At 37.9% G+C, this 16203-nt stretch overlaps 1 protein-coding gene across 3 annotated transcripts in view; it reads right to left on the bottom strand.

Moving 5' to 3' along the window:
- hwt (SH2 domain-containing adapter heavyweight) overlaps window positions 1-16203 on the bottom strand; it is a 244732-nt gene that overhangs the window by 19580 nt on the left and 208949 nt on the right. For all 3 annotated transcript variants that reach the window (XM_033350395.2, XM_076625329.1, XM_076625336.1), the window contains 2 exons: window positions 7039-8006; window positions 4817-6419 (listed from right to left, as the gene is read on the bottom strand). In XM_033350395.2, coding sequence (XP_033206286.2) covers window positions 4817-6419; window positions 7039-8006 — 2571 coding nt within the window. The remainder of the gene's footprint in view (window positions 1-4816; window positions 6420-7038; window positions 8007-16203) is intronic.

Raw genomic sequence — 16203 nt, 5'->3', positions numbered from 1 at the left:
ATAGTAAAATGGTATTCTCTACACCAATCAAGTAATCATTGATTAAATTAATTAAATTGATCTGGTTAAGCTGAGATTTATTATGCTCATTAAAAATATACCGAATATATGTATCTAAAATATTTTTCATTTCTCAGTTTTCATGCTCGTTAAATGAACAACGCGCTGGAACGTAGTATCTGTAGCAGAAAATACGTATAATCCTTCGCAACTTTATCGAAACGCTCACAAAACCACTCGCACGATCTCGCCTACACAAAAACCGTCTCCACGCGAGCTGTTCGTTACTGTGCATCGTTTAAAAGGTTCCGTGCTGGACCGATTTTTGGTTACTTTTCGTTCAGGCCGATTAGTTTTTTAGTTTTGCTTCTGATAGTTTTGTGTATAACTTACAATTTTTTTAATAGTGCAAACAATATAATTCTCAAGAAAAGGATTTATTGTTTGAGATGTATTAGACATCAAACCATTAAATTTAATTTTTAAGCAATTGTACACGCCCTACACGGCACGAAACGTGTTAACGCGTTGCTGCCTTTCAATTACCTCATAGAAATGACGTGATAATTCCGCGATGGTTATTGGCGTCGGCGGAAGAGCGACGCCGTTGATCGAAGGCCAATTAAAGCGACGCTGCGCTGTTAAAGCGAATCTAACATATCGGCAACAGTAAAAAACAAAAGAAGATAAAATTGGAATCACATTCCCCGATATTAAGTTTTCTCTCGTCACTGTGATCCCGTTCATTAGTTTTTTAAGAAATTGCTATTTCTTGCGCGATCGACGATTCATCGGAAGGAGATTAATAAAATCAGCAGAGAAATAGAAGGATGAAAAACAAATACACCGATCGATCATCCGTGCTTAAAGTTGCCCTGCCGGGCACGATAAGTAATTGTCGGCACTAGGAAAAAAGCGCGGAGATTTTCGGGAATCTGTTCTCGATCGCGTGCGAAAACACTTCCCCTTTCCCTCTTCAAAATGTAATTTACGGCTACGAGTCGACCGACATCCATCAAACCGGGGAAAAAATAGCTTCTCGATCCCGACGCAGCTGACTCCGATCATAAAAATCGAGAATTCGAGGATCGGTGTACAACCGAGCCACAATATCCTCGAACGTGGCAATACATAAAATGATTGAATAAATTCAGTCACGCTTGGGGGTTGTTGTTGATGTTACGAAATGTTACAGTTATGTATTTTTGATGCTAAAGATGATAAAGATAGGTTTCACAAAAATGTCAAATTCTATTAACGTTTGTAGAAGCTTATGTTTGTTCATGTCTCTGAAAATGTATATTTCCCTGAAGCTTATAAAAGTTTTGTTTAAGTTCTACTCTAACGATGCTTGTAATATAACATTTAAATATGATGTAGAACTCTTAAGATACATTTTTTAAGAAATAAGGACTCATAATTAATAGAATCTAAAAAAAAAAAAAAATAGATATGAGAATTTTGTTGCATACTATTTCTATCTATTCTAGAATCACATTTTTGGGATATTTAAACTTTAGTTCACTAGATCTGCAACTTAGCAACATTTTTCTTACGTTCTTTCGGTTACTTCGTCCTATATAATCACATAAATTTTACATTATTCTTGTCTCCTTTGCAACCCTTTCATTCCACAATAAAACTTCCAAACAAAAACCAAAACACATTAAAACGGAGGAAATTAATCATCGTCACAATTTTCCTCTTTTTTACTCTAACTATTCTCCGAACCATTAATTTTCCAGCAGTCAATACTTTCAAAAGAATCGATTTAGCGAGCTCTCGTCCATTTATTGACACTCGTTCACCGTTAAAAATAATCCTTTCACATTTTTACATTCACTCTCGTCCCTTCGTGAATCACAGCACCCTAGGATACACCGATACAATACTAGTATAGCGTTATTTACCACCGTACGATCGCTACGTAGCGCAGATTTTGCCTGCAGGCAACGCGACGCCAACTCGAAGCTTTCGTGTTAGAGCTTTCGCAATTTCGAAGCTGGGAGAATAGCTGCCAGATGAAACTCCCATCAGAACGTAACTTAGGGAGCTCATGAGTACGACGTTGGTTGGAAAACAGGGGGCCGAAAGCTTAATCAGCTGACTAATTCCGAACGCCCGCTGATGTAGCCCGCAAATCGCTACTAAATTCAAGTATTAAGGCCGATCGGTGATCGATGACGCATAAATCTACTATCTGGCAAATCCCTGGTTCTGCCAGTTTTTTTTTCCATCGGTGTCGTTATAAAAGCATTAAGATATCGAATGATTAGGCTTCTGGGTCGCGTATGTCCGTCCTGTGATCGGTTAATAGCTTCTGTCTAGTTTCTATAGCGTTTCTAACGTATTACAAATTGTTAAACATTTATTTCTACTTCGAATAAACAAAACCGTACTTTTTTAATATTTCTGAGAGACACGTGTAGTTCTTTTGTAATTTACACAAAAATTATTTTCATCTTCGTTGTAATTAATTCGTAAATACCTCTGTTCAAGTCAGTTTCATTTTTCTTAATTTAATATTCCTTATGCTCTACCTGATTGCTTCCGAAATATTATAACAATAAATTAATTTGGTAATTCCTTAGCTTTTAGTTATTTCAAAACTTCTAGAATTTTTTCCTATGTAAATTACAGCAAAAAGTTTCCTTTTTTCTCCACTACCCTTTCAAATTTCGATATTTGTTTGTTTCTTTTTTATGAAGTTTAGAAAATTCTTTATGAAATTTCTTGTTACCGAAGATGCTAATCAATAAACAAGATTCAGGTACAAATTAGTATAATAGATTCACGTACGCCGTGTTATGTATGCGTCGCCTAGTGTTTCAGTAATCTATGTTTATACAGCAACGACCAGTGCATAACTGATTCGTCGTGACTAAGCAAATCGAGTTAATCCTAGCCAGATTTACCTTTCTGTGACAAGTAGTCTGTACAATTTCACAATCTACCAAAGAGAAACTTGAGTCCTTCGCGGGAGAAACCCGGAACGTTGTATCGCTGCACGACTTTACGGATAACGCAAAGTTTTCGAGAGAAATACGCGCGAGACGACATTAATTAAAGCTTTCGAACTTTCCTCACGCGCAGAAGAACGCTCCTTAAAGCAATGCTCTGGTTACGGGAGTAGGTTAACACGAGCGGCAAAATTCAACAAAAGCTTCAAGGATTAGAATTTCAATGAATCTGTATTTTCTCTATTGTTTTCTGGGTTCGGTGTTTTAATCCCTATTTCAATGCAACGGAGTGGTGGAGAACACAGTTGGAAATATATTATACAGTATAATGTGATATATATACACGTGATGACACTTACAAATTGGAAATTGAAAACTAGGTCAAAGTACAATATATATATAGAATAAGGTATTCTTGTACTAGTCTTTCTTTTTAAGAAAATTGACTTTAAGTGTTTGGTGAATGTGCACTTAACTGGGTTTCAGTTTAACAGATTTTAGTTGTAGGTTAGTGCTTTTAACGTATATTTGCATTTATTGTATGGGATAATGCAGAACGCCCACTGAAGCAAAATAATTACGAAGGATAAATTTTATTACTTTGGGAATTGTTGAAAATATTTTTTTTTTTTGCGTAGTTTGCGCTTAATTTATCAAACTGAGTTTACTATAAAATAATAAAATATATATATTATGTATGAATATTCTGTTTCATAGTTTGGACTTCGTTTCTCAATACGATAAACACAATTATAATTATAAATATTAATTTCCAGCGAAATCTCAAGCTAATTTGGCATTGTAAGCAGAATATAGACGTATATATCAGACAAACGTTCAATATCAATTTTCTCGGAAACGAAGCTTCACATGAAAAAATTGTATTCTATGTTTCTGACATAATTTCATGTAGTGTCGCCCACTTGATGCTTATACTACCATTTGCAGGACACCCTATACATGTATTAAGGAATATGTGTTGGTAACGTTAAATATTTAGTCTCTGAGAGGGATGCAGGCGCTAAGTGAAGCTTAACGATATTAGCCGCTGTCTGGAAGGTTCATAACGATCAGCATCAAATTACGGTGTCCCCTAGCGTTGATAAGTACTTAGTTTACCTCGAGATGCCGAAAGTACGGTTTTTATCGTTTTAATGGCTAGGCGCTCGATTAAAGAAGGGAGAATCCATTTACAACATTGCGCACTGAACTTTCAGGCTTCATTTTCTTGATAATTATTTTAACGTCAGAGTCATTTTTACAAGAAAGCTGTGATAAAAGTTTATTAGACACGTCTTTAAATTCAGCAATTTACTTTATCTACGGATCTCTCGAGTATCGCGAATACTAGCCTATACAAGTATTGAGAAATCAAATTCGAAGTATAACTACATAGTGAAACTATAACACAATAAATTACGTGAGTTTCATGTAGAATTCAAAAAATTACTGTAAAACTAAATTATTCACAATTATTCTTAACAAACGTTTATTGATACTTTGGACAAATTAGAAACTCTGATAAATAAGAAAATCGATTTTTAATCGGTATTAATTTTATTAATTTTATCGGCTCTAAGATATAATACAGTATATCAATTTTAAGAAGAAGTTACAACTACGATCAACTTACGCAACAAAGCTAAATAAGACAACGTATGTTATTCAATAATAATCCCTCGACTTTAGATACAATTACCAAACATGTAAAAACCCCTATCTGATACCCACCTTATTTCTCAGTACCATGATCTCATTTCCATTCGACATTCAAAAAGTCACTCCGTATCAAAGAGCTTCACCTAACAAACTCTATAAACCTATACAACCGAATAAGACCAGGGGTATAAACTTACCAAACAACGCAGACGGCTCGACGTCGCGCATAGAAAGACTGGAGGAGGCCTGTGATCCGCTGGATTCCGTGCTCTGCATGCATCTTAGCCTTCTTCTCAGTTTTGGCATGTCAAACGGCAAGTCCCTCAAATCCACGCTGGTCGCGCTGCCAGACGTGGTGGCGTCCTGTTGCATAAGCAATCGCCTCCTTCGCAGTTTCGGCATGTCGAAAGGCAGATCGGATAGCTCAGGCTCGTTGTCCACGAGATTGATGTTATCCAGCTGCGGTTTCAACAAGTGGAACCCGAATGGTTTGCACTTGATCCCGGCTCGCGACTCGATCGAGATGCCACTGTCCGATCCTTGGATCTCCGCATCGCCCGACGACGAGGATTGCAGGGCCAAGTTAATCAGATTCTTGTTTTGCGGTGTGCGTCTCTTCTTGAAAGACGTGTCCATCGGTGAGGTCACGGAGTTTGTGTTTGTGTTTACTGTGTTTGTGTTCGTGTTATTCGACGCGGTTACGTTATTCTCCGTGGTCACGTTCTCTTCAGGCGAGGCTTTCTGGGAGTTGTTGTTACGGTTGTTGTCGGAAGTCTCGGAGGCAGGTTCTTGGGACGATTTGTCAGAGATAGGAGACAGTATGTGTAGTTTGTTCGCGTGGTGGGTTAAAAAACCGGTCATAGAAGGTTGCTGATGATGATGGTAGCAATTAGTGCTGCCACTGTCGGAGCTGTGAGAGCTTAGACTGGTACTATGACGGCTCTCGGAACTACTAGTGGATCTGTTACCCTCGCTAGTGCTACTTCGAAGCGATTCCATGCTACCTCCACTGCTACTGGTAGCCATACTCTCTGTGCTCGAGTATCCCGCCCTGCGTCTACTGGTCCGTAATTTGAATTCCAACAAGCCGACATCCCTACGAGGCCGTAATAGATCACTCTCGGCCTCGTGAGGCCTACCTTTGAACTCCATGATCGGCTTGCTCTCGCGAATCAAACTGCGTGGTCGTTGCCTCTCCTCTCGCGGCCTCCCCTTGAACTCTAGTATCAGTTCCTGGTCGAAACGTCGTCCCTGAGACGATTCTACGTTGTCTTGAGCAAAACTTTTCGGTCTACTTTTAATCTCGAGAATACTACCCTCGCTACTTTGAGGCGAGTCTTTCGCTCTCAACAGAGACTTTACGGGCAATCTTAGATCCTTGAGACGTGGATGGTCAGGTTGACAGGGTAGGTTCGGTGTGCTGCGTATGTTTAACAACAAGTGATCTCGGTTGCCATGGAATTTGGCAGGCAACGGTGCCGTGGATGGAGGTGACGGAGTATAACCTCGGGCCGGTAATCTCGGTGAACCGGTTTTCTCGTCGCTTGAATTGATCTGGAGGGATTCGATGTCTTGGGACAGAGTAGAAATATTGTCTGATTGCTGCTGTTGCTGTTGCTGCTGCTGCTGCTGAAGACGGCTCGGAATCGGTTTTGGGCGGAGAAGTACAACTTTGCGTCGATCTTTGCTGCTGTGGGACTGACCAGCGTATGGGACTTGCTGTTGTTGCTGTTGTTGTTGCTTCGACGTGTCCGTCGATGAGCTCGTTCTGCTTACTGGTATCGCGCTGCTGCTTCTGATCTGCATTATCAAACAACAATCAATAATTATCATAAGTATATTCATCGTGAAAGTGAATGAATAGGAACTGATCGGAAAATTAATGTTTCATTGTGAATCTCTCAAGTATATCAGAAGTTAGTTTATACAATGCGAAGGTATAACTACGTTCTCGTATAATGAGCGAATTATACGGTTCGGCCGCAATTAAAGTTCAATTAGCGCTAGATAGGGGAAGATTCATAGTTCGTGTTCCGAAATCCCGTAACATTTTGAGATATATTGGACTTTAATTGCTTTTCATTAAAGACCAACAGCCCCGCGTTTCCCTAATATCAGAGAACAGGCAAACTCGGGAAATAAATCGCAAACGCAGATGTTCCCGTAAAAATGATAATTCTGGAATCTTCTTCCGTAAAACGATGAAACAAAGCATTAATATCGTAAAGAAACAGGAAAATTGCGCGAAAAAATATGGGCATATTAATATTATATTATTTACTATGACAAGTAGAAGAAATATTTATCGAATACGTAAATAAACAAATAAATTTCATAAAAGTACCCCAACATCGTAAGAAAAATAAAACATAATCGAATGCTATCGTAGATGATAAAGGATAAGAACATTGATACGTACCTGTGAATGCAACACAGGATGATTGGTAACCCGATCGAGGTCATCGAGGTCATCGTCAGAGCGATTGACCTTGCAATCAAAGGCCGTCTCGTAGAGGTGACGTTGCCTAGCCATCTCTTCCTCGTCTTCCTCCACCTCCACGTCCTCCTCCTCCTCTTCCTCACCCTCGTCCTCTCCCTCCACGTCGTCCTCGTCCTCGACGAGTATCGGTTGCGGGTCTATCCTCCGTGTACGACGTAGCTTGCGCACTTGGTGCCGCGTTAGTTGCGGCTGCCGTTGATCTAGCTCATCCTCCTCTTCTTCAGCTGATGCGACGCAAGTACAAACCGTGGTTGGTAGGTCGTGGCTTAACAATCTATGAGGAGGCATGAGGGTGTGATCCCACTCGGTGATGATGCACGACGAGAGGATCTCGTTTCTGGCTGGGACAGCATGCTCGCTCCCCGACGTGGGGCTCACTAGATCCTGACTTTGATAATGCTGTTGTGGCTGCAATGGATGTTGTTGCTGTAGCTGCTGTTGTTGATAATGTTGCTGCTGTGACTGCTGCTGCTGCTGTTGTTGTTGTTGTTGCTGAGATGAATAGGAACCCCCATCACCCGCCACCGAGTTTCTCTTCGGTATACCGGGTGTTCGTGAACGTTCACCCGGTACGTCGAGACTAACGCTTTTTCTGTACCTGTTCGGCTGTGACTTGCTTATTTGATCCGGTACCTTGAACAAATCGCCGTAGTAATAGGGTGATGGATGGCGGACCGGCTGATTAGATTCGGTGGGTGATTGATCCGTGAGATGCACCAGGGCTACGCAGTCCACCACAGCCCCGTCGACCGAGCTTAGCTCTTTTTCTCTGTCTACTGACAGAGCACGAGTCGAGGAAGACGCGTACAGACTGTTCTTGCGTTTTCTGATATCCACTCGGCGACCATCTTCGTCATCCTCGCAGGAAGAGCCTGAAGCAGATGGATCTGGAACGAATAACACATAGAATCTTCGTGAGCATTGTCTACTGTACGTGATACATAAAGGCGAATATAGTCTTTATATTTACATATGTATCTTCGTATAAGCTTCAGAGTCCTATTAATCTTTCCTTGGCACGACTAGCGTCTCATAAAAAATATTATGGTAGATGGGCATCAAGATAGAGGAGATAGCAAAGTTCGTGGTAGGAATACACAAGAAGGTATACTCCAACGGATCGTATACCTTTGGTAAAATGAAACCGACGCGAAATTTTCATAATCGTTCTGTTATACGAGCATCGGCTACTCTAAGATGTTGAAGGTGGAGAATAGAGATGCTTATGGGGAGACGAAATTGCCGTGAAATGGCAGGCTGGTCTTCTTAAAAATCACTTGTTCGCCCCGCGAGATATTACCGTAATGGTTTCTGGCCGGCTGACACGGGGTTCTACCTTCTTTCTATCCTCTTTCTTCGTACACCTTCACTCGTTTCAACGTCGTTCCGGGATCGTCTTGTACCCCGAGTTTACGATCGTGTCACAAGCATGCTTAGGTAAACGGAAATCGGCTCGGCGGATCGCAGGAGGTGGGAAATTACATGGACACCCGGTACATTAGCGAAGCAACGTGCACACGCAGTATAGACGAAAGGACTGGAGATAATGGGAGCATTATGCTCGGCCGGAGGGCTTTACCGAAATCCTTCCTTGCTCCTCCTTGGCTAGGGTGGTAAGTGCAAGAGGCACACCATAAACCACGCCAAAAGCTGTTTCTGACAGGAACCGCCTTCCCAAATTTCGCGAGAAAGTTTCCCGATGGAAGCAAAAAATTATTATCGGGATCTCTGTCTGATCTCCGGTGCCACTGTCTCGTTAAACCGTTCAGGAGCTTTAACAGGATGTGAATATTTTGTGAGGCAAAATTAAGAAAATTGGAGAATATCATGGAAATTCGATCACTTATCTTCTACTTTGTACTTTTACTTGGTAAGTAAAAAATGTTGTGCATCTACTATTTCCTTATAAAACGAAAGAAACTTTTGGAACAACCTTATTACGCTTCTGTAAATATTCTTATAAGATTAAAGAGTATTGTAAATATCGAATTAAACATATTCTCAGCGCATATGACAAAATTAAGGCGATAAAATAATGTTTTCACAGACGTTCTTCCTTGCGAGCAATACCAAGAATGTGAATTAACATACTGTACATATTTGATGTAATAGTGTTCAATTTATAACTTCAATATAGAAAATATGAGGGATATGTCTAATCAATAATATGTTATATCTACGTGTACAGACGATTACATGCAATAGAATAATCATTCTAGTGATATTTTTCCAAGTAATAAGACTACAAATTAACGTATATATATAATAATATTCAATTTATAACTTTGATATAGACAGTAAGAAAATGTCTGAGTAATAACGCATTATATCACTACTGAGAGCTAGTAATAGAATAATTCTTTCAAAGATATTTTTTCAAATACTAATTATACCGCAACTCACATCTTCTTAAAGTAAAAATGTCTGACTAACGACATGTTATGTCACTGGCGAAGTCTAATATCTAGAAGCAAGACAATAGTATTGAAATATATGAGTAATATATAGTAATATATGAGTAATGAATAGTAATGGAATATATCCATAATATCTTCCATTTTTAATTTTTCTGTTCTAAATCAAATTCTAAAAAGAAGAGACCTTATACAAACGTACTCTGAAACGACCACGGTGATTTACGTATGATTCATGATTCCAATAAGAAAGAAACGAGCAAATGTTAATATGCGGGATCCTTTAGAGGAAAAAACGTATGAATTTACGTTGAATACGGCGAATCAACTTATTACCTATTTTCAGGCATTTTCATTATCACGAGGTCCGTGGAACTTCGTTCTCTCCATTCGAATATAAAAGGCCGCGCCCAAACGATGAAACGAGAAATGAGAAATTAATTCCTGAACAATGAATCCGGAAAATTATTATATAACACGCACACACCTTTTCACGAAATTACAGACACGGTCTCGTACAATTCCTTTTCATCTTTCTTTCCGATTGTATAACTTGTCCTACTCTCGCCACAATGAACTGCGAAGCATACAAGAATTCAATCGAACCATTCATTTCGGAGAAAGAACAAAGCATTCCTTTATAGAATTAAATTGAAGAAATTTGAAGTAGAAACTGGGAAAACGAACACATAAAGAAGTAGAAACAAGACTCTATTATATCATTTTCTAATCAACTAATGTACCACTTTTTATCTAAAATATTGAATTTTTTATTATAACACATAAGTACATTTCATTAATACTGAAACTACAAGAATGACCAATTTGTAGTTTTGTATAGAAATTTTTGAAGATTTCAATGATTTTTTTGTAAATTAGTGCGGATAAGGACAACCCTTTTAAATTAAGGTTTTATGATGCTATAGTAATAAGTAGTTTTGGTATTAAATAAGAATATTTTGATAAATTTTAGAATATGGAATATAAAATATCAATTATACAATTCAGTCATATAATTGTGCGTATGATTTATGTAAAATTTAATTTAAAATATTGAAAGATACGAAGTAGTTCGTAAGTGAAAAAATACACCTTGCGACCGTTCGATATGTATGGCGAATTGATGCGTTGTTGAAATGGCGCACGTCCAAAACGTCCATCATGTTTCCATGTAAACAACGTTAACGTAGGTGATGCATGCACGATGCACAAAAAAATACGATATCGCTCTTGGATTTTCGCGATGTCGTTGTTCGTGAACTATTGACGTTTAGAAACTTATATAAGAAAAGGATAACCACCAAACTGAAGATTTCTTTGTAAATAAAATAAATTCTGAACTTTCTCCTTCTTATATAAATTATATATGTGTTTAGATATATTTCTTTTTCTTTTGTGAAATAAACTTTATCAGAAAAGTAGTTTCTAAGAGAAAGTTACAATTATTTTATTAATTCTTCAAAATACTATACACTTACTGTCAAAAACAGGTATAAACTTCGTTCTTAACATCGCATCAAATAGTCCACTAACAATTTTACAAGAGATACCAACACGAACTAACAAGATATGTCACGAATCGTACAGAACAAGACCTGAAAGGACAATGGAAATTTTTTATTATCCGTCAAACGCGCGTTTCTCCAATGCAAACTAATAAATGCGATGAATATTGAAACAGACGTGAATTCTTCATATCAGAAGAAAATTGCCTATAAAACATTTTACCAGTCGACCAACATTTTTAACGGAGTAACGATACGAACAAAAAATGCAATATCGACGCACTGACTACAGTTAGCGCAATATGCTTGAAAAATTATATTAGACCAATATGATAGCGCTTTATAGGAAGGGGTTAGACGACAGTTGTGAACGAAAATGAAAGGTAGCATGAATATGCATCCGCAGCTGGTTCGTCCGGTCGTTTTACACAAGACACCGGATCAAATCTGGAGAGAAATAAACGTATTAAGGAAACCGCTTGCTCGTGCTGGTTGATTGCTTCCTAAACGAGAAATCGATATCCGTGGGGGCGTATCAAGCTAGAAGAAGGAAATTAAATGCGGACTCGCGATGTTTCCATCAAGGAAACTTCTGCCAACGATTGAGGTACAAATTAAACGCTAATGTAATTGTTTCGCAAGTAACGATTAGGATTTTATGAAAGCTTTGTTCATTAAGAAATGAATGAAGATGAAGTTGCGATGTAATACTGTAATCAGATACTTATTTTGATGAGGTTAAATTGTATACAGAACGAATCACTTGAGATATTGTGAAGGTTAATAGAGCAGGTAAATAAAAGAACGAACTCCCGTTACTATACGTATACCACAATCATTATTTCCTTTGATTTTATAGACGTCGATAATTGCAATTAACATTTACTGAGGAATAATGAGAATCATTGTTATTTACCCGCATAGTAGCCTACGGCGTACAAACCATTGACATAAACTACTTAGTGCTCTGTACACTTGAATCGTTGATCCGAGCTACTTAATATTGAACCTATTGGATTATACGTCTTAAATTATATTACGAGTCAAAATCAATATAATAGACTCGTTTATAATTAGCTACCTACCTCTGAGAAATTTAATAAAACAATTTCATTATTAACAAAAAAAAATTCATTGGCTAGGAAATACCAAATACATGGTTCAACCTTTTTCCTCGACACCCCTATTGCACTGTACTATTAAAATTTAAATCGCGGTAATTTCAACCCATTCACGAAAAACTTGACTAAAAATTGACGCATAAAGTCAACGCTACAAAAATTAAAATCATTTTCTATACAAATGAAACAAATTAAATTTCAAAATTTTCCATTCCAAAGACACATACTAAGAGATTCGTTTGAAGTCGCTCAAAGCGCGATTAGCTGTGCCGCACGTGCACTATTTTCAATCATCCCCTCCATTGGGTCAGCCGGTAAGCCGCCCCGCTTGGTTCGACGAAGGACACGCACACGACACACACAAGCATACACATACTAGGTTGGCGTAGGGCCAAATTGCACCAATATTGATTACCGATCGATAATCAGATTTGCGAGTTATCCGCAGGGTGCAGGAAGGGATGCTGCAGGGGAAAGTACGAGTCGTTGAATGACCGAATGAGTTATGAAGTAAACGAGCTACCATCAAGCTCGTTCAAACAACTGATATACGTATATCGCGCGAATCGGTGGAAACGCAAGGATACTCGACTAGAATCTGTAGATAACACGGTGCGTGAGTCAGTGAGCGGTTGTTTGAGTGCTTAGCGAGTGATGTATCGCGCACAAGAACACCAAGTGCGTAAACACGTGAGAAGCTAAGGTGCTCGTATTACAGGGTGAGTTATTGAATAGAGAGTCGCAAGGGTAAATCGGCGACGTCGATGGATATGTTTGTAGATGGTTAGAATGTTAGATGTATTAGGTTGGTTCATGTGAAATTAATTATGATAGCAAATGATATTTCTTATATTGTATACGTCGATGAATAAATTGATGAATAAACACGTCGTAAATAATAATTGGTACACTAACGTGAAATCGTAGAAGCTTAGTGACAAAGAATTGATCAGGTGAAATTCTGAAGTATACTATAAATATATAATTGTATTCTATAATATAAGCAACCACTCATAATGAAGTACTGAATTAGTGTTTATTAGAGTGTTTGTATAATTGTGTCGTAGTATTTATTTGTATAATTGTATTGTAATATTTATAGTAGTTATTAGAATGCAACAAATATTCTTAGACGCGAATTTGTATACATTTCTAAAGATATTCAAACTACAGCACATATTGTAATATTTTCACATATTTATTAATATCATTTGTCATTACAAATCAAATAAATCTCTAATTCTTACACCTTTATTCATAAAAAAACATAAAGTTGCATGAACACATTGTAGTTTAACGATTGTAGATTAATTATAACGACACTGTGCTCCGACAATCGAGTTAATCAACTTAATCAACTTGGCATAATCTCCGCTATCTACAAGCTTACACGTAACAAGTACTATCAGAAATACAAGCCAGATACTCACACCTCGAGGGAAGGCGTCGTACGCGCGAAACAGTGAATGCACACGGGTACACAGAGTTACGTAATATGGGTGGTAAAGCAGAATTCACGCGAACAAATCGATAACACCGTCGAGAAAGCGTTGGTGAATGAATCAACGCAATAGTTGCGCGCTAGAATGAACTGGATATGAATACACGTTGCCTGCGACGGAGTAAACGTTCGAAGGGGCGCGTGACGTAGAAATAGACTGCACGCGCATACATTTAGGGTTCGCTATGCACTCGAAGGGTGTACAGTCTACCCCTAATGAATCTATTAGTGCCGGCGAGCGACGACCCCTGGCTGGCAATCGCCACAGATAACGCGATGCGCTGTTACGCGTCGCGTGCACGCTATGTTTACACGTACTGTCAGATAAGTCGACGAAATATTCACCGGATTATTCCCCAGAACTGATATTAACCCTTTTGATAACTATAGACGATATTAAGCCTTTCATTATTATAATGATTCACCACGAAAGGATGTATTTCACAGAATTGTGAAGATTCAGATTGTTGTAAAGAAGATAGCAACTAAAGAATACTTCAAGAAGATAATAATTAACAATATAATACTTTAACGTTAAAAAGGTAGTAATGTATAGTATTTAGTATTTAGTATATTATAAAAATTTATATCAATTTGTCACAAGAAAAGCTTAATATGCTTTCTCAGTAGTTTCACTATTTACATGTATTAGAGAGAACTAGAGGTTAATTTTTTAATCATAGATAAAAGAATACTTCATTGGAAAAGAAAGCGTGTACAAATATTTTTGTAGTCTCTGTACGTTCTTAATCTAACAGGTATAGTATTTTTTATACTATAATTGCATACAATCATTTATTCTATTTATTATCAGTAAATACGCTATTACTATACAATGCATGATTTTATGCAGAGGCGATCGCGATGAAAAAGTTAAGCGAACAGGGACCAGAGTAAATGGATGGAACACGTAGTTTTAGCGTAGGAGGAGGCTGCAGCTAGAACGAATCGATTAAACTCGACGGATAATGATGTTAGAGCTTGCAATTTCTGACGAGCCAGTGTCAAGGTCGTCAGAGATTAATATACTTCGTACTTGCTTCAGGATGGCGTATCGGAATTTGTGCAACGATTGCCCATTTAGAATTGTGCAGTAGGCGATTAAGCTGATTGCTAGTGCAGATTGTGTACTGCACAACTGTTTGTTTTGTACAGCTTAACGAACTTGTACCGGTGAATGTTAATTGCTTAGATAATGATTTGTTAGGATATAGTATGCCATAGCTAGTACAGAGTGAATTACTTGGTATCTGGTAACCTGTTAAACACTTACACTGAGTTCTGTGTTTAAGTTGCCTGATACAAGAATTATTCGTTTTAAGGACAAAATATTGTTGTAACGTGATTTACATGTTTTTAAAATTTATGGTATTTAATTACTATGTCATTACAGTTACAAGTTCTTAAACTTATTAATTAGAAAACACGAGTTGATTCATCACTCGAATTGCCAATTTCGTGCACATAACAATTTTTCCATTTAGAGTTTCGCTACCTTTTGATGTCGCCTTTCTTAGGAATAAATTATATCATATTAACATTTGTACGAATGTAGATGTTTTCTGGTTAAAATTGTTCATTATTTCTCGATTTTGTATTATATAAGACAGGTTGCAAAGATATAATTCACTCACGAATACCGCAATGTGAGTACATCATTCAATAATACTCAAAGATATAATTGTACCTGTCAAAGTATTTGTCTTTTTAAATCAAACATTATCTGCCCTTCACATTCTAATGTACAAGTATTACATTCTATCGAACACATGGAAATATTGTAATATAACTTTGCATAGCTATTGTAATATACTCGTATCACGAACATGTTGAGTTAGATTCTTATAAAGGGAAAAATATTTAAACCCGTATCTCACGATGAATACCAAGTAACCCTCCCTGTGTTTAAGCAAAATGTTACTATCTTAAGTTATATAGCGAAAATATACACACCTATTCCTTTCCTCCGCTAACGGTGTCAATTTAAATTCTTATAAGGGGGAAATATTTAAGATCATAGCTTAGAACGTCTGCTATCATCAACATGTTTACGAAGCATTTTTCTCAGAAAATAACGTTTGAACGGGAGGCGTACAGAACGATAATCCCGGAATAAAATGTCCGGGATTTCATCAGTCCTATAAAAACCTCCGAATTGTCACTTATACAATCTTCCCTTTCCCGGTGCGATTCGACGGGGACGAACGCAATGACGAGAAAAATTCCGGTGAAAGCTTTATAAAAGAGCAAGTCTCATCACCCTCGGAGCCACTTCACTCTGCTTTTTATTAGATATTGTCCTCGTAACATAACCGGGGTTGAGCTTCGTTTCTATGGAATATGTGGGTCGTAGGACTGTATCGTCGGGAAAAGAAAAAAAAAGAGGGGGGGGGGGAAGAAGAGAATACGGTACTACAAGGAGAAACCTTAAACGAAATCACCTTCGTGTTCGTGATCCTTAGGGTTTCTTAGGTGGCAGCTAAAGATTACTCGGCCAGCAACGCGATGGAACAAAAGCCAATCTCGGTTATTGGTTCCGGTAT

The sequence above is a fragment of the Bombus vancouverensis genome, chromosome 2, assembly GCF_051014615.1.
Source record: "Bombus vancouverensis nearcticus chromosome 2, iyBomVanc1_principal, whole genome shotgun sequence".
NCBI classification, from domain to species: domain Eukaryota; kingdom Metazoa; phylum Arthropoda; class Insecta; order Hymenoptera; family Apidae; genus Bombus; species Bombus vancouverensis.
This window is presented reverse-complemented; position numbering and strand designations above follow the sequence as displayed.